The sequence below is a fragment of the Otolemur garnettii genome, unplaced genomic scaffold (assembly GCF_000181295.1).
Source record: "Otolemur garnettii isolate 467f Iridium unplaced genomic scaffold, OtoGar3 scaffold00154, whole genome shotgun sequence".
Classification (NCBI taxonomy): Eukaryota; Metazoa; Chordata; class Mammalia; order Primates; family Galagidae; genus Otolemur; species Otolemur garnettii.
This window is the reverse complement of record NW_003852549.1, coordinates 1,222,856-1,242,736: the sequence shown is the minus strand read 5'-3', so window position 1 is coordinate 1,242,736 and position 19,881 is coordinate 1,222,856. Positions and strand designations below refer to the sequence as shown.

General features: G+C 37.9%; 1 protein-coding gene across 3 annotated transcripts in view; it reads left to right on the top strand.

Annotated features, from left to right (window-relative positions):
- The window catches only part of TRPC4 (transient receptor potential cation channel subfamily C member 4), a 262,688-nt gene that overhangs the window by 70,548 nt on the left and 172,259 nt on the right, over positions 1-19,881 (top strand). For 2 of the 3 annotated variants that reach the window (XM_023519068.1, XM_012811340.1), the window contains exon 1: positions 17,951-18,328. In XM_023519068.1, the coding sequence (XP_023374836.1) occupies positions 17,951-18,328 (378 nt within the window). Of the gene's footprint in view, positions 1-17,924; positions 18,329-19,881 lie in introns of those variants that run through there. The other variant, XM_003799706.3, reaches the window with a different exon arrangement.

The following is a 19,881-nucleotide window of genomic DNA, read 5'->3' as shown; positions in this document are numbered from 1 at the left end:
CTCCTTCTGGACGGGAGCTTCTGTAAAAAGCTGGCTGCAGTTCGCCATCTTGGCTCCGCCCCCCTATTCCTAGAATTTTTAATTTCAACTTTACTTTTATTCTGTTGATCTTATTTGCCATCCAAATTCTAAAATTGATTTCAGACATCTCGGCTATTTGTTTATGAATGAGATCTTCTGGCATGTCCGCCTTGCTGTTCCTTGGGGGAGTTGATCTACTCTGATTATTCATGTTGCCAGAGTTTTTGCACTGATTCAAGCCCATGATTATTTTTCACTGTTTGGCTAGATGAGCAGGTAAGGTGAAATTGGATTGGGGGCTCCTGGAGTAGTGATTAGACAGTGCTTTGCCCAAAATCTGGGAATGGTGACTGCAGCTTTTCCCTTACAGCTTTGCAAAAGACCCATACAGTACTGTACCCTGAGACACTGGGTACCTGCTTTGTGTGGTGGTGCTAGTTGGCTCTATCTTGTATTCAGCTGGTCACTGTCCAATCTTAATGAGTCCGTAACTCTGGGTTGAAGTCTCAGCTGTGGAGAAATACAACCAACTAAGACACCCACCCCCCATGGGCAACAACTGAAAAAGGAAAATCAAACCTTCCCACAACAACACAACCAGGGTACCACTTTGGATGGTCTTCAGGTGATTGGCCCAGGTCAAGAGTTCCAAATCAATTTTTCCACTCAGCACCAAGATTCAAGTGGGAGAGTTTAAAAGGTCTCTAGCAACTAGATAGCAGGGGTCTGTTGGCAGCTTGAATGTGGCTCGCTCCAGTGCTCTGTGGAGTCAGAAGGGCTCACCCAGCAAATGAGTTAGTCTGGGGAGGTTGATGCCTCCTTCCCCATCTTGCACCTCTGTCACATCCAGACACTGGTAACCTTGCAGGACTTTGGCCCAGTTCCCTCCAATGAGCAGATGCACCAGGGATTTGCACCTGCCTGAGACACAGGGAGATCTATGTCTCCTCAGCCAGGCCACCACACTATGTGAACAGCCAGCAGGGAGATCTGAAGCCTGACTACTTCAGGGGCTTAATGGAAGCTTGGGAGTGTCACTCAGTTCCAGCCCTGCTCCCGACTGATGTTGCTGCCACTTATATTCTCACATAATTTGTGTTCCTGTCCCAGTTGCATTCCACTGGGCCAGGTGCTGTTTGAGTTCTCAGATACTGTGACTCAGCCCCACCCTGTGTTGCTGATCCTGCACCAGTTCTCATGAGGCTGGTGTCTCTGTCTCTGCTGCACTCTGTGTTGGGTGTGGTTAGAGCTCAAAAACGGCTCTCTGAAACTGCTTTCAAAAACTGCCCCTCCCTGAGCTTAGGCCACTGCCACACCTGCTTTTGTTCCAGCGATGTTCCTCTGGGGGCCAGGTGCATCTTGGGTTCACAAAAACAGTAATTCTGACTCAGCCCCACCCTGGGAGTATGCCTCCTCTGCACGCAAGTATTCTAGTCTCCATCCCACTGTACTGCGCCCCGGCAGGTACCACCTCAGACATATCCTTTGCTCCCTGTGTTTCTGTGGCTGCCACTGGAGTAGAGGCCTGGCTCCCTCTCATTGGTAAGAGAGACGGGAAGTATTTCTCCAAAATATTACCACGGGTGTGAGCCCTACTACTCCCACCACCACAAATGCCACTGCTGCATTGTGCCATGGGGCACCATTTCTCCCTCTCCTGTATGGCACCCTCACACCACAGTACCCTCTTTATACCTGTGCCACTGATTCAGCACAGACTTGCCAACACCCTGTCCACACCTCTTGAGAAAATGTTCAAGATTCTGGACTCTGCGGGGAACAGGCTTCCAGACCTTGGGGTGGGAGTGGAGGGGAGTGCTGGGAGTCCAGAATTGTAGGTAGAATGTATGTTTAGTTTTATGCCTGGAGGGAGAGTGCCATGGCACACTAGTATGTCCTTTCTGTGGAAGAAGATCTGGTTTTTAGTGGCTGTCTCCTGTGGAATAGAAAAAGAAGAGATCCGAACTCTGCTCACTTATTTGTAGAAAGTGCACTGAGAGCTGTTCTCGTGAATTTTCCCAAGCCTGTGAAAACTGGGGACCCATGTCTACCTTTGAATGGGGGAACCCTGTATCACTCCCATATTGCAACTACAGTGATAAGGTTAATAAGAGCCTGGTGAACTATGTGAGGGCAGCTGACTTGGTCACACTCCACTCCACTCTTTTTCTCTTCTCATTAAAGCCTCTCCCTGATCCCAGGGCTGGGGTCCTCCTTGCAGATCTCACCTCACCTCTACCCCTGAACCCCTCAGTGTGGGATCATGTCTATTAGAACCAGAGTGCATATGTATAGTTTAATTCCTCAATTTTTATGGAGGCTGCTGAGTCCCCAACAAACAGAGAAATTGATGTTATAATGCAGCCAGGGTCAGAATGGACAATTTCCCTACATAGTTCACAGCTTTTTCTCATTTCTTCAATCAGTACTTTATAGTACTATGCCGACTCCTAGAATAACAGGAAAAGTCTGACTTAAGGAAATGAGTTCCATTTAGTTAAAGCCTAAATGGAGATCTGCTAAAAAAGTAAACTATATCACTTATGTGAATAAGCCTCTATCTGCTTAAACACCCCCAGGCACAGAACTAATTGAATTTAGAAGAAAATGCTAATGTCCCTGCTGATAAAAACTCTTTAAGTGTACTCTTCTTCACTATCCCAATGCCAGCGTACTGAAGAGATGAAACTTCTTGGATGAGTGTTTACAAATCATGATGCAGCTTTATATTATTAAAACATGATCACAGTGTCACATGGCTATGACTGTACAGAATAACAGAATACTGGGGACAGGAAATTCATCATAGATTTGGAGAATATTCAAATAACCTGTGAAAACTGACTTGCCAAATAAACCTAATCTTTTTAGTTGCTATGGTAATTATGACATTTGTTGGAGATATTTAGGAGATGCCAAATTCTTGTGTACAATGAACCTTTATAAAGTGTATTCTAAGCATTCTAATTTTTAAAAACTGCTTTTGGTTTGCATAATTAATATTTGAGTTCAGTGTAGGAATAAACTCCATTGGTAAATTCAAAGGACACGAAAAGATGAAGAGAAAGATTAAAAGTTCAAGACAAAAAGGACAAAAGGGAGGGATTACATCATGTGTTTATACCTTTGACTTTTTTATTAACTGCATAGTGTTTTTAGGACATTAAATATTCAAGGCTCAGCAAAGGGAGTGAGAATTGCCATGCAGGAGAATTCCACTGAGCTTCAATCTCCTGGGTTTAATTTCATGTTGCAAATGAAATCCACACTTAATTACTCACCACTGCTACATTCCATATGAGCAAAGAACTAAATTATGCTAGCCTTCCCTGGCTGCATCCATGGTGAGTGGAATCAGATTCCTCGAGGGCTTGTCTCTGTGGAGTTTGGGTGGGACCAGGGGAGATGCCTGTGACCTGTGGTGAGTCTTTTTTAGACTCAAATGAATGGACATCTGTGAACCTGAAACTATTCCCCAGTGAGAAGGGACCAGGAGAGTGACAAATAAGATCAGTCCATTACCTTGAGAATTGCAGGTCAATACCGTACCAGGACTCAATTTGCAAAGAAGTTTCAGATATGAGGCACTGACATTTAGGGGAGGTCCAGGAGTGTTCTTGAGGTCTTGAAAAAACTATCTGCAGGGCGGTGCCTGTGGCTCAAAGGAGTAGGGCACCAGCCCCATATGCCAGAGTGGCAGGTTCAAACCCACTCCTGGCCAAACTGGAAAAAAAAAAAAAAACTATCTGCAATGGAGTGATGAAAACTGAGGTCACAATCAAGAGACGCACTACACAATCTAAAAACGGTAGACATGGTAAACACTCAGTCACCCATTTGGCAGCAGTCCCCATTTGGCAGCAGTCCCCAACAAGCAGAGTAAAAGGCTATCTGTGCAATGCAAGATACGGATAATACGGAACACCAGGCACAAGATAGGGAACACACTTGCAAAGCCCGTGTGAGCTTTGTCAGGTCCGTTAACCTCTGTCTCCTTCCCATAAAATGCTAATAACAGTGCTTAACCCAGGGCATTTTCAGTTCCTGCTTAAAACAATGTCCAGCATCTAGTAAGTCTTCATAAATACTGTTTTGTTGTTACTGTTATTTTGTTGTTTTCTTGTTGGAGGTGACTGGTGTTAAAGTAGCATGGGAGACTCTGGCCAAAGCCTAGCTTCGTTAAGGAGCAGCTCTGATAGGACTCAGCTCCTGCCCACCTAGACGGAGAACTGTCTGAGCAATGTGTGGTAGGTTTACCTGAAAGCTTTCACCATGTCTGTCTCTGATTTCTCCGTCACTGAAACCATTAGCATTGTTACTGCTCATCCCTGTGGCATCTTCTGCGCGTAACACTTTGCTTTGGGACTTTGCAAAGTTATTCAACTTTCTGAGCCACAGAAACTTCTTACTACTATCTCTTGTGATTTTGTGCAGGGCATTCATATTTTGAAGTTTAATAATCACAAGAACATTCAGTATTTGGTAGAATATAATGAGGATCACTCAGTGAATTAGATGAGGTAACAACAATCTTAAAAATATGGAGCAAGAAAGTTACTTTGTAAAGGCAGGACTGGTGATGAAAAACTGCAGTTATGCAGTTATGTTAGGGGCAGAAATCAGCTTAGAAAGGGGAACTCTCTCTCATCTCCACTTCTGTAAGAATCCTGCTTCCTCTTCTGGTATCCCTGGCTTCCATACAGTCATTGGAAATATACCTACCCACAGTTAAATACGTAAGTGAAGCACCACCTCCTCTAGCAAGCTTTTCCTTCTCCCCAGGTATAGTTCACAGCTTTCTCTTCCACATCCTCAAAACCCTTGCGCAAACCCTTTTGGAGAACTTGGCACATGGTGTTGGCTACTGGCTGTCACAAGCTTTTCCCGGTCTTGGTAAAGGCCTTCCTGAGGTTGGGGTTGGTGGAAGCAGTTGTTTAAGCAGCTTTATTTGAGGGTAATTTGCATATAAAACTCACCCAGTGGGATTGTGTTTTATCTGACTTTATATCATGAGTCCATAAAATAGTCATATCCAGCACAAAATAACACCCAATAAATTGTTTTGAACAAATTTATTTATTTTATAACACATAGAAATATGATGTGTGAATTTTTAAAATCACACCCCTAATAAGAACGTTCTTTCTAAATCTAGCTTAATAGTAAGCCTATATATTGTTTATTATCTAAAGAAAGATATGTATAATATATTGCTTTCACAATAACATAAGTACCTTTTATTAATAAAAGTAAGCAGATTAATAGTGTAATAAATGTTTAGACTGAGAATTGCCATAGAAAATTCTAACTATATGATGTTCAAAAGTTTAACTTATTTTATTACATAACGTAAAATAAACACATTGGAAATTACTTCCTTTTAGTTTTGTTTATCTGAATAGTTACTATATTTTGGAAATAGTTCTTGAAAACTTCAATGGGCTATAATGAAGAGACTCCCAGTCTATGACCAAGCAGGAAAATCAGATATCAAAACAGATTACTGGTATGTTTTTTAATTGAGTAAAAATATATAGAACTTGATAGAAGCATGGAGATCATTTAGCATAACTTTAATGGAAGAATTAAAAGCGTGGCAACATCAGTGATGTGTTGCGGTCACATGGTTTATTGTCAGAGTTAATAACTAATCAAAAACTAATAAAATCACAAAGTCAGTCACAATATTCATTAACAATTATCCAGTTTAGCCATCTGGTTCTTGAATGCTCTCTACAACATTCCTTTAAGTTGTGTCTGCTATGCTTGAATACTGCCAGCAACAGAGAGTTTACTAGCCTCCGAAATAGACTAGTCTAACCTTTGGACAAGTCCCAGTATTAGAAGGTCACTGCTGACTAAAGATGGTGGCTCTTCCCTATAACCTGAGCATTTGGGGAACATTTGAGGTCAGGAGTTCAAGATTAGCCTCTACAAGAGCAAGACCCCATCTGTACAAAAAAAAAAAAAAAATAGAAAAATTAGCTGAGCACACTGGCACACATCTCTAGAACCAGCTACTTGGGAGGCTGAGGCAGGAGGATCACTTGAGCCTAAGAGTTGGAGGTTGCAGTGAGCTGTGATGATACCACTGCACTCTAGCCGGGGTGGCAGAGCAAGACCCTGTTTCCAACTCCTTCCTCCCCAAAAGTTACTGTTTTATTGAGAAGCAAGTCTTCTTTATCATTTCTATCCATTAATCTTGGTTTTAGTTATGAAAAATAAGTCAAAAATCCTTTAAACATGGAAGTCCTGCTAATTACTAAGGAAAATTATCCTTTTAACAAAGTAAACTTTTATTTTGTGATAAAAGAGTGTTTATTTTTATTAAAAAGTATAGTGTTCTCATTATCAAAATCTTATATATAGAAAATAAAAAATTGTAACTTTTCTTAATTATTAGTGTAGTCACCTCCTTCTTTGTATAGGCATTTTTATTGTTATAAATGCATTCTTCTGTTTAAAATTTTACCCATAATTACTACTTACAAAAATATGATTATTTTCCTATAACATTAAAATTCAACACATATTTAATATTTTAATACCTGAACATTTTTTTATTCAAAGAAAGTCAGTACTTCATTGAGCTGGCTGACATTACTGGCTTCTGAGTCTCTCTAATTTTTCTCAACAATAAAGAACAGAGTTATGCTCAGTTCTGTGCCTGCCTTGTAAAATGCAACCTGAGAGTAGATTCCTGGAAGAGGTATTCCTAGGGTAATGACTTGAACCTTTCCAAAGACTAGCACACATATCTCTAATTCCTTTCCAGTTTGTTGCCAGCAATTTATGTGAGAAGTGTTTTCACTGCATCATTTCCAGTTCTGGGTAGTCTTTTGTCTGCAATCTGATCACATAAAACATGCAATATATTTTTATCTTATCAGTAGACTTCTCAGCTTATAGAGGTCAGTAAAATTGCTTCTTTTAAGAAGGATAATACCTTTTAAGGGTATTTTCTATTTATATTTGCTTTCTTTTGAGGGGACTTTTCATTTGACTCTTGTGAATATTAGTTGTTTTTCTTTCCTACTTAATAAACTCTTCTCTGTCATATTTATTTTGAATAATTCCCCTACTAATTTTGCATTTTAATTTTGTGTTTTGTGTTTTAGTACTAAGACTTTTAAATGTTATGTATGTACATCACAAGTCTTTCTTACAGTTATTTCTCCATTGTTTGTTGCTTAGAAAAAAAATTCTTTCCCTTTAAAAAGGTAAAAATGTAGACCAATATTTTCTTATGTTGTTTTATCATTTTATCTGTTGTGATACTTAACTTTAAAATCCATTTTCCATTCTCATGGTGCTACAGACTAATATTGCCAAAACTTCTAACTAGTTGTCTCAATACCATTTATTATTTTTCTGCTCCCGAGTCTGGTTTGTCATGCTCCCTGTTAAACTGCTACTATCCAATAGTTTTAAATTACTTCCCCGTCTCTGCCCTTCTCTGACACAGACACACACCACTGCAATAGCAAGAAAAAGAGTTACATCTCAGCCAAATGGTGTCTTTTCTTAACTCTGCAGTTATCTCCTAATAGGTTAATTTTTTAAGTAGAAGGATCACTTTATCAAAAATACTATATGTGCATACACCTATAAGCATTTCTCATATTTTTGCTATCTTCAGACTTTCTGTTTTGGGCAAAAGACTCCCCCGCATTGCAACCATAACTAATCATGTTCACACACCCACAAATTCAGAAACCAGAAGAATCTGATTATGGCGGAGGCCCTTTGATTTACATTTTTCTGTTGAATGATCTTGTGAAGAACTTGTTTATGAAATATATTGTCCTACAGTGCACACACCTATTTCTTCTTAATAGTGTTTTCCTTAGGACAGATTATCCTTTCATGGTAAGAAGACAAGTGGTCTCTTTAGCACAGGAAAGAAGTGCACGTGTTTCTGGTGTAGTAAGAGTAATGCACAGGGAAATATTGCTGTTTTAAAATGATATCTATTCCTGAAAAACTTCAAATTCTACAAATTATAAAAATAATAGGAGTTGGGGGGGCAGAATTAGAGTAAGATTACTCAAAATATATTTAATTAGAAGACTAATAAAAATATTAATAAACTCTAAAATAAGAGCAGGCATTTAAATCCCCATGAATATTTTGCTACCATCAGAGTCTGTGAGATTTGCATTCCTAATCCGGGGGTGAATGTCTGCACTTTCCTGTAGACTTGGTGGCGCTTACTGGCTTATGGGCAGATGGTGTCTTAGCATCTACTCTTGCACAATTCCTAATCAATCAGCAACTTGGGTGATTTTCAAAATCAGCGATCAGATTATGTCATTCCCCCACTTAAAGCCCTTCTGTAACTTCGTATTACACTGGGGACTGCCTCCTCATTTCCCCTACTCCTTCCCTTACTATGCTAACACCAACTGGCTGGCTGATGTATCCCATAAGGAATCCTGTTCTTCTTGCATCATGGTTTTCTCACTCTCTGCTCCTTTTAACATCATACTTCCTGCTGTACTTTTTTTTTTTTTTTTTGAGACATAGTCTCACTTGGTCTCCCTGGGTAGAGTGCTGTGGCATCATAGCTCACAGCAACTTCAAACTCTTGGGCTCAAGTGATCCTCTTGCCTCAGCTCCCAAGTAGCTGGGACTACAGGCTCATGCCACCACACCCAGCTAGTATTTTTTTTAGAGATGGAGCAACTCTTGCTTAGGTTGGTGCTGAAATCCTGAGCTCAGGTGATCCTCCTCCCTCAGCCTCCCAGAATGTTTGCTGAATTTTTTCCAGACAGCCTCCATTTTAACATGTCTCCTTCTCAAAGAGTCTACCTTTGTCCATTCAACATTATGTAGCTCTCCATCTTTTTCCCTCCTGCCAAATTTCTCCATCTCATCTCACCACCACTTCTATTATATATCACTTATCAAAATTTATAATTACTCTGTTTGCTACTTTTTTGTGGGTCCTTTCTAATGGATCTTAGGCTCTGTGAGTTCAAGGATGTTGGTACTCATGCCCTATGGTATTGCCAGGGGGTGGTCTACAAATATGACATATGGGTATTCGGAAACTATTTCACCCATTGAATAAGTATGTATTGAGCACTTGTTATATACCAGACCCTGCTCTATACACCATGGATATGTAAGTGAACAAAACAGATAATAATATCTTGACCATTTAAATAAAAGAAAATATTCTTGTTTTATCTTTATGTATAGCATTCTTCTGTGTTTACATATAGCTCTTGAGTGAAAAATTATCTGAGATCATATGTATGAGACCAATTTTATTCCTTCCTTCATTTAAGTAAATTTTAATAAGATGTAAAATTCTAGTTTCTGGGCTTCCACTCCCCCCTTCCCTGCTTCCAAAGCAGTATCTCATTCCCTCCATGTTTGCTCTTAAGAGATCTGATGTTAACCTGATTTTTTATTTATTGAACTCTTCAAAATATAACTACCCATTCTTCTAATAAAAGAAAGCTATACTTATTAGAACTCAGAACAGGAAAGGAGAGTACTGAGTTTTCCAGTTCACAGATGAGGGCAGTCAGGGTGAGGTGTTTATAGGGATTACCAGCCAAGCCTCAGGCAATTTAACTTGGACCTTTCGAGGTGGGAAAATGATTGGGTTGAGGTGATATTTGTGACATAATGGTTTATGATTGGTGGAGTTGGCAAGGTGGGATGTCTGAAGACAGTTTTGATAAGTAAGCTGCTGTTTAGTAAGGGAGCTCTTTGCCCAGGTGAGCAAGATATTATCTCACTAAACAGGCAAGAATTCATGAATATAAACAGTGAAATAATGAGTATTTATTGGTTAGCAATCTCACCTTTCATGTTCAAAGTTCTTCTAGAACGAACAACTAATTAAAGTTGACATATCTATTCCTAATGAAGCATGGGGTTGCAGTCAAAAAGGGGGTTGGGTTGAGGTGATATTTAGAATTTTTTCTATCCAAAATGGAGTTGTTCTTCCATATTCTATGTGGCACCATGGATTCTTTCAATGTGAGATCTTATGTAACTTTTCCTAATTATGAAAACTGTGGTAATTATTCATAAAAATGGCTCCTATACTCTCTTATTTCATTTCACTTCCTATGATTGATATTTTGTAGATATTGCCCCTTGTATTTCTATCTTCCATTTCAATTAAATTTTATATTTTATAAATTGAGAGAATTTCATATTTAGATCACTGATCCATTCTACTTTTGTCCCATCAGTATCTCCACTTACCTCATCCTAATGATTTTTTAATCCTAAATTTATCTCTTGTACTTTTTAATAATTTTATAGACATTAATGTGCATATTTTAGTCTCTGTTTTTCTGGTATGTTATCTCTATTTTTTTTTTTTTTTGCAGTTTTTTGGCCAGGGCTGGGTTTGAACCTGTCACCCTCAGTATATGGGGCCGGCGCCCTACTCATTGAGCCACAGGCACCTCCCTATCTCTACTTCTTCTCTTATAATATATTCAAATTTTTTTCCTAAGATAACTTGAATTTTTCCCTCTGTGCTCATATTCCCCTGGAAGTATCAGGAAATGATCAGTCTCATACCCTACTGAAGATTTTAGGCAGTAGAGTTGAGAGGCATGTTTCAGAGCCCTGAGTGCTATGTGTGTTGACTGACATACACATTACAGTTGTAATTTCTCTTAGAGCTGTAATTCCTTACAGAGCTGACAAAAGCATAGTGGTAAAGGTATCAGAGAAGAAAAATAGGAAAAACTTGAAAATATTTTGCATAGTTGATTTAATAGCTTGATAGCTATAGACTGAACATGCTAAACCAATTTTAGGCTAGTGTTTGAAGCTTTTTTTTTCTTAGTCTAAAATGGAATAATTATAAGAATATAGTCATTAATTCCCTGATTCTTCAAGAAAATGTAGGCACTGGTGCAAAACTGTGTAAGTCACAATCTCCTATGTTCAGACTAGTAAGATGTATTCCATATCTAAGGGATCCATTGAATTTATAAAGATGCATAGAAAAGGCCTAATAACCCTGCCTTGAGAAGAAGGAAGAAAAAATGCTTGGAGGCTATAATACTTCAGGTAAGGTTTGAAAAGTTGGCAGGAATTGCTGGAGCCTCCAGGGGAGAAAAGATACTCAAGCTATAAAGGACAGTGTGGGAAAAAGCTGCCGAGTTATATTATAGCCAAGTAGCTTGTCATTCTTGGCAGTGTAAAATAAGGTGTGCCTAGGGCTGTGTTAGAAGCCAGATCCTGGAAGGACCAAGATTCCATAATAAGTTAGTCTTTTTCCTGTGAATGGTTATCAGCCTTTTAGGGACTATAAGTGAGACGGTGATTCAGTCAGACTTGCATTTTTTAAAGATTAGGTATGTGGTTTGTGGAGAATAAATAGAAAGGATGCAAGACTAGTTAACAGTGAGATTATTTAGGAGGCTTTGACTATCATCCATGTAGAAGATGAGGAGATCAAGACAGTCACATGGCAGTGAAGGAATGCCAGTGAGCAGTGGAAATGTGGCCTGTAAGACATAAGAAATGATTCTTAATATTACTTAATTTTTGTTAATTTACACTGAAATAACTACTTGTGATTATTGGCTACTATACTGGATAGCACAGGTTCAGAACTCAGAAGAGAAGTGTAGTCTGACAACATACATTTTATAGCATATGAAGTCTGACAGTGAAGTTCACAAACTCATCCTGGAAGAAATACTACACATCTCATTGCTAAATATCACTACGGTCTCCTTCAAAGTACTCCCCAAGAAGCTATGCACCAAAGTAAGTGCCTAGTCCACCCTTCAGAGCAATTTCTGGAATGGCTGTCAGACCTGTTGTTGTATTACCATTAATGTCCAGAATGTCAGCATTTCCAAATAGTAAACATGGTCTAGTGGTTACAGATTTATAATAAATGATCCCTCTGATATTAAAAAAGCTTAGCAACATCATTTTGACTCTTGATTTTAACTGAAAAAACTTTTTGGTCATGGAAAATTGGCTGACTTCCATTGTATATTTTGACCCTTTGTGTCAGGGTGGCATTGGTACACCCTAGTGAAAACCCCTGGGGTTTCATCCTCAGTGATAACACGGCCCAAAGCTTCATCTTGTATCTCCAAAAGGTCTCAGCAAACTTCGACCCCTCCTTGCTTTTTGGTGAACTCCTTCGGAACCATTTTTGCACACACCTTTCTCAGGTCAAGATTTTCAGTTAAGATTTTCCTCTTTCTGTATAGATGTTTACTTGGTGTGCTATGCTTCTCACAGTCAGCCGAATTTTTGACATACAATTCAGTGCATTTTTCAATGTTTTTATCACTTCTGCTCATTACTGACTGCCCTAATCACTCTTCATCAGTGATACTTTCTCTCCTCTCAAAAAAATGTAAATTCCATTTGTACACTGCTGTTTTCATCATGACACTACCCCATAAACTTGAATTAACATATCCCTTATTTCACTTCCACTCTTGCCAAGTTTAACAAAAAATTTTCTTTCTAAGAGTAGAATGTGAATGTTTTAAAGCAATAACTGAGAAAATGACATGAAGGCTGTGTTGACCAGTTGATGGAAGTATTTCAGATTGCATGTGAAAACCCCACACTGTACCCTAGAAGTGCATTAATGTACATAGTTACCGTTCAATAAAAAAAAAAAAAGAAAAAAAAAATTTACAAAATTTTATTGCTCTAATTCAAGCTCTTACATTCTCCCAGTGGCACACAAAACCACACAACAATAAGGAACACCACTTAGCGATACACCACCCCAGGTCAACACTGGCACAGAGTGACAGTGATACACTAAGGTTATGAAATCTTACCCAGCTGTCTGTACAGAGCAGCTAACGTAAACACATAGTGGCAGTTTCACAAACGTCATTGTCAGACCTCATATTTTAAAAGATATTTTTGAGTTTCCTGGAGTATTTTAAATAACAAGTAATGGCTAAGAGTAAGGAGAGTGATAAGTGAAAGAAAGAGCCACAGGCAGAAGCCTGGTCATATCAGCATTTCTGCTTTGGAAGGAAGGATAGGGTACATGCAAACCGCTCAGAGAGCAGGAATGCTGAGGTGGAGGTGACACATCAGACAAGAGTGTCACAGCACCCGACACAGAGCAGGTTTCACATCGGGAGACGTGTCTTCAGAGGCTAGTGAAAACTCAAGTAGTATATTCATAACACCTGAGAAGTGCTGAATGTGCCTGACAACTACCAGGACACAATTAAGGAAGAAATTGTCTTCGTGATAAGGATAAACCCCATGTTAGGGAGAGTACATGAGTAAATGAAAGATGAACCTAAAGTTTATAAACTCCTCTTATAAACTATAATAAGAGAAATTAATCTGTATGTGACTTGAGGAGAAGAAGCAGGTTTGCAGGAGGAGGTTTCAGGCCAGAAAGAAGACGATGGATGTGAGGTGCCAGGGAACTGGGAGCACAGGAAGAAGCTCGGACAGTTGGATTAGTGGCTGGAGTGAGGAGAGAACATTTTTTCCTTTGAAATCTGGGGGTTAAAAAAAATAGATCAATGCATATGTTCTAACTCTCAGAGTGAATATTCAAATTTTGACCACTACATATATTTTCTAAAGCATATGTTTTCAAAATCCTATGAGATGAAAATGCAGCTAAATAAAAATTCTTACCCTGCATATGCTATTCCCCTCCATATGTGTATTTTAAAAACGGGGTTATTTAGTTTTTAGTTTCAAGTTTTCTTCTTGTTAACTCCTAAAGAGCTTTAATTTTAAAAATAAGTATAATCTCCATTTCCTTCCATAAAATTCTAAGAAATCATATTTTAGTAAATATAGTGGGTTGATTGTTGTTGTTATTGTTGAGTGATATGTACAATATCATTTTCTTAGAATTTTTAGAAATGCCCCCTAAAACCTTTTAAAGGAATTTAGTACTGATTTTATAACAGCAAACAAGATAAAACTTTTGGCAGTTTTTTGTTCCTTTGTTTTTCATTTTTGGGGTTTTTTTGCTTGGACTAAGTCACAAACATTTCAGTCAGCACATGACATTTTTGGTGTAGGACTTCAACTCCTTATCTATACTTATAGTTTCCTGTCCAATAAAATTAAAAAGTGTCTGAAGTTAAGAGTGATAGAAAAAATCCAGAGCATTATTCATGTGAAGTGTGTGATATACCAAGTATTGTTGAGATACTAGGGCATGAAGAGTAGCAAGAAAAATTCAAATTAGATTAAAGAACTATCCAGGAAATGTTTATATCTTATGATAGTCCAGAGAAAGTTTAAATAAAACTGAAGTATATGTAACAATAGTCAACAACAAGAGTCTTTATTTCTCACTGTGTCATGAGATCACATCTATAAACGTGTATTTTTTTGACAATAAACAAGAGAAAAAAAAGAATGTCTGGGGGAAATCCATTTTACCTTTACTGATATATACTAAAGAGTGGAGATTTCTATATGTGTATTTACTGTCCTTTATGTTCTTTGAAACCCAAATTGACTGTTCTTCCCCCTGACAACCAAGCTTATCCTTTAGGAAAAATGCCTTCAGATTTACATAAATATCTGGAACATTTGTTTTCTGGTATATGTCTATGTTGCTTAGATAATTCTAGTTTTAATCATTAGAGATGATTTCTTAAATCTCTCTTACAATCAATATCATATTTTAATTTACATATTTTTAGTTTTTTAAAACCCCAGCATGATTAGGAAAAATAACTTTTAGGTCAAAGGATCCTTTCAATTTTATAAGCATATGGGGGGGGAAATGTTTTCCTCTTCAGAAAGTTTATTCTACAAGGGCAGGAACAGGAACAATCTTCTACCTCAGCACTTGAGGTCATGGTATTTGCTACACCGGGTCCTCTGTTCTGTAACAGACTTCCCATCCGGCAGTAATTCCACAGTGGCTGATAAGGGTGTCAGCTCAAAACTCCATCAGTCTTATCGGCATCTTCCACTTACTACGACATTCACACAGCACAGTTACAAAATTTTAAATTTGACTTTTTTGACCTTCAGTTCCTGCATCTCAAATCATCAAAAAAGATAAGTCTATGTATGAAAAAATTGAATAATCTTCCTTATTCTCTTAAGATTGTAGCCACCAGAGTTGTCAGCTCTCTCTTTTTCTCTCTCCTTGAGGGTTTCTGTTTTAAGATTTCATTGTAAATATTTGTTTTAATTTAATGCATTTAAAATTTAAATCTATTTAAAATCTATCTAGTCTTCCTCATGTGAGTTCTTATATTTTTTTCAATTTCAGGGGTTTGAAAGGTTATGAGAGTTAATAAAAGCTCTTTCTAGGCACTATTCGGTTCTTCTCACTCATTTTTCTGTCAGTGTTGATTTCCTCATTTTACAGATAGAGAAACAGGTTATCTTAATGCAATGTTTTGTGCCAAGTTCACTTCTTAAATACCATGTTTGACTAGAGTATGTCTTTCTTTCTTTGTAGCATCACTCTTTTTAAAATGTGCTTATGCAGTTTAATTTTAAGGAACGTATCTGGATTCATATCTCCTTATCCGCCTTCCTCCCCCAGATTCTCCAGTAACTTGTGTCCTATCCACTGGTCCCTTATAGTAACTGACATTCTGTGATTTGACAATGAAGAGTGAAATGCTATTTCCTATCTAATTCTTTGGTAGTAACATGTATAAAATTGAGTAAATGAAATAAAATCAAATGTAACTTTTTCATTCTCTAGGATGACTCCTAATCCTGACTGTATCATAATCTGTATGAATTTTTGATATAATGTGTGGATGTGGGCATTTGTCTATATGTGTAACTGTGTGCATATTTTTATTTTAACCAGTATTGTGGGTAAGCTACATTCAAACACTTGCCCTCACCAAAAAATATTCTTAGTGAGAAACCTTGAATTCAACTCTAAAAGAAAACTTCACATATTTTTCCAAGAGTCATGGGCTAAAAGAAAGTGAGGTAATAGAGAAGTATATATCCTGCTAAAGTAGAACACAGAGCCTGATAAAGTTACAGTGTAAAGGACGTGGCATGGATCTCAAACACTCTTAGGGATGCTGACCTGGGGGTGGGAAGAGATGTGCTCGGGAAATGGGTGAGAAGTAACTTTCTAAAGCCAGTATTTTAAAGGCATCCAAATGACCTAGATAAACATCTTGATTTGTTGAAGTTGCAGTTACAGTGGGTAGACATGAAATTGTTACTCTGTAATATAAATGATACTCCCGTTATTCTAGAATGAGTTAAAGCATCCCCCAAACACTGAAGTTATAATCAGGCTTCAGGCAACTAATCAGTCACCTGAAATGAAGACATTTTAAAGAACTACTCCTGCTTAGTCTACAAAATACTAAGTCTAACATGCCAGAGGGAAAAACTATGAAATAATAGTTTTGTATATTAGTTCTGGCATCCAGATATTTGCGAAATCTAATATCTAGATCTGATCTAATCTAACTTGACATGAATGATATCATGTCAGTGAACTAAACTTGATAATTGAAATCCTTAATAAACTGAGTCAACATGCAAACTTTAAAATTTCCCAGACTGAAAATATTACTTTCAATAAAATTATAATTGTTAATGCAGTGCATATTTAACATACAGTTAAAGCATTATTCAAATCAGGTTAATTTGCTCATAAAATAAGTAGGGTTCAAAAGAACAATTAAAATGAATATACATGTTTAGAAAGACCCACTCATGGGCAGCACCTGTGGCTCAAAAGCGTTGGATACCGGCCCCATATGCCAGAGGTGGTGGGTTCAAATCTAGCCCCAGCAAAAAAAAAGACCCATCCATTTTAATTTTACATATAGAACATATGCAAAAAACCACAGGAGTTTAAGTAACATTGAACAATAAAATAGTTTTGCTAATAAGTAAGAAATTAAGAAATAACAATAAAGAAATTATATTCAAAATAGAATACTGTTTTGTATAAATTTGTATCACTGACATGATACAAAATTAATACAGCTTCCAGCAACTTTGTTATTACTATATCTTAACATGATCTTTCATTTATTTGAAGTAATTTCTTCATTTTCACCTATATCTTTTCTGCATTGAGGCTTGTCATTCATAATATAAATGTAATAGAATGAATAAAATAGCATTTTTATAATAAAAACTTTTTATTTAAACACTTTCAGAACTCTTCTTTTGGAAACTGAATAGATTAAAACAGTGATTCTCAACCTTCCTAATGTCGCAATGTATTTTCATCGTATAAAGGGGTCGCGACCCATAGGTTGAGAACCGCTGGTTTAGATCATCTTGATGATTAACTGCATTAGTTCACATTCTTTCCTCCTCAATGACCTTACTGGCAAAGAGAAAAAAATAAAATTTTGTTTATCAGGTTCAGTATTTTTCTTGATATTAATGTTACTAATTTAAATTAACATTGATGTCAATGGTACTAGCATTAGGCAAAGAATATATAAAAATGAAATGTATTTTGCCAAGACAATGATATTCTATAATTTCAGTAGCATTTCTATGATTAGTAATATTGACAGTGAATGGTATATTTGAATATCCCTGGTCCAATTTTTGATGCCCAAAGTACGGCCTCTGCTTTCCAAACTGCTTTCTTAACAACTGTATTTATTTATGTTACATTTATACATAATTTCTAATATTCTATAGGTGAAAATCACTTTCATAAATGTCACTTTTAGAGCAACTTTTAAAATAACTTATCAAATACTGACCTCTTTTTTCTTAGGTTAGGATTTTGTAACTTGTGTCTTTAAGTAGCTGAATAATTATTAAGTCTATTTCCACTGTTTATGGGGGAAACAAACCCTAACGCTTAGAAGTTAAGAATAGTGGTAATATTGTTATTGATATCATTGTTAGAACAGAAGTATGGTGCATAATAATTTCAAAAGCACACTGACACTAATTTGTGATTTCATTTGTACTTTCAGAGTCTAAGAAATAGCATGGCATGAACATGGCTCAGTTCTATTATAAAAGAAACGTAAATGCCCCCTACAGAGATCGCATCCCTCTGAGGATAGTACGAGCAGAATCAGAACTCTCCCCGTCGGAAAAAGCCTACTTAAATGCTGTGGAGAAGGGAGATTATGCAAGTGTCAAGAAATCCCTAGAAGAAGCCGAAATTTATTTTAAAATCAATATCAATTGCATTGACCCTCTTGGGAGAACTGCTCTCCTCATTGCAATTGAAAACGAGAACTTGGAGCTCATCGAACTGCTGCTCAGCTTTAACGTGTACGTGGGGGACGCTCTGCTGCACGCCATCAGGAAAGAGGTGGTGGGCGCCGTGGAGCTGCTGCTGAACCACAAGAAGCCTAGCGGAGAAAAACAGGTACATGCAAAGCACAGTTTTCAATTAATTTGCCTGCAAAAGCTTTCTTTATATGTTCGCATTCCCTGAAATTTTAGAAAATATAAGCATCAAAATCAAAACTGTTATAACAAACTCTGTGGAGTGGCCCGTGATGCGCTCCAGCAGCCGCCGGCACCCGCCCTCCCGAGCAGTGCAGAGCCTCCATGCAGACCTCCCGCAGGCTGGGAACATGTCTGTGCGGGGCTTAGTGTGAATGTGGGGATGCTTTCCTCTGTCGTTTTCTGACACTCTACATGACCACAGTGTAGGGTTTCGCTGTTTTCCTACGACACCTGCTTGCCCATTCTGCTTTCTGCCTCTTATGCACTAGTGAGTTGCATTGTCTAGTTTGATGTTGTCCTTAACAAACTCCAGTAGAGTTTTTGTTTTTACTTGAAACAGAAGAAACAAAAGTATAGGAAATATTAGAAAATAGCTGACCTCTGACTGTAGGCTTAACTATATCAAACTTACAAGCAGTAAAAATTAAGCTAGATTTTATTATCATCAATAGAAAATAAAGTGAAGTGACACACAATTATATTAAATAATTACAAGGCATTCTTTTGTTTTCTATCACCCCATCTTTCACCAGCAAGTGGAAACAGGAGTGAATTAGGAGTCGTGTCTGTCTGTGGGGTCCTGCCCTCTGGTAGTGTCCTGGATCTGAATTATCTTTGACCCTTTTCCTTTCACACTGAACTCTTCGCTTCCTGCACCAGGACAATTCACTAATTGCAAAGACACTGCAGATACTGCAGAGGCTCTAAAATGTTTTTGAAAGTAAAATCTTATAAAATGTGTGTTATCACAGCTCTAACAATTTCTGCCCTGTTTGATAAGACTCACCTCTGTCTGCAAATCATAGTCTGTTAGGAGGTGTGACATTCTTTTAAAGGAATCTGCTGTGTCTACCATGATCTTTGCTCTCCTGGAGGACTTTAATGTGAATCTTTGCCAGGAAAGAGAACTTGGTGGCCGTCTCCCTGTCTCCTCGGAGGCCTGTGTTCCATGGTCCCCTCTTATGTCTCACCCCTGTTCTCCCGTTCCCCTGCCCTGAGCTGAAACTCTCATAGCCAGCACTCCACAAGACCACCCTGCTCAGCTCGTTGCTTTCTCAGCTTTCTGCTGTTTTGTGCACAGCTGTTTGCAGGTTGTGTATCACCTCATCAGATGTGGTAGTGGTGAAATTTGCCAATATGAAAATTTGCTTGTTTCATGTACACTTTGAAACTTGAACAAATCTTAATTAGGGTAGATGGGTAATAAAATGTTACTGGAATTTCTTCAGTAGGTCCTTGATCTCAGGGGTTTGAAGAGCGAACTCCTGGACCACAGATCAGTGGTAAGATAGGATTTTATTAGAGAGAAAGGAATATAGAAAGGGTAAAAAGCCCCAGAGCTTCTGGCAGAGGGAAAGACCCAAGTGGGGAGACTCCACCCTGGGTCCTTTATCTAGGGGTGTAAGGACTTGAGAATTATACTGGGCCAGGAGTTGGCAGATGAAAGATGTTCTCAATATTAATGAGTGT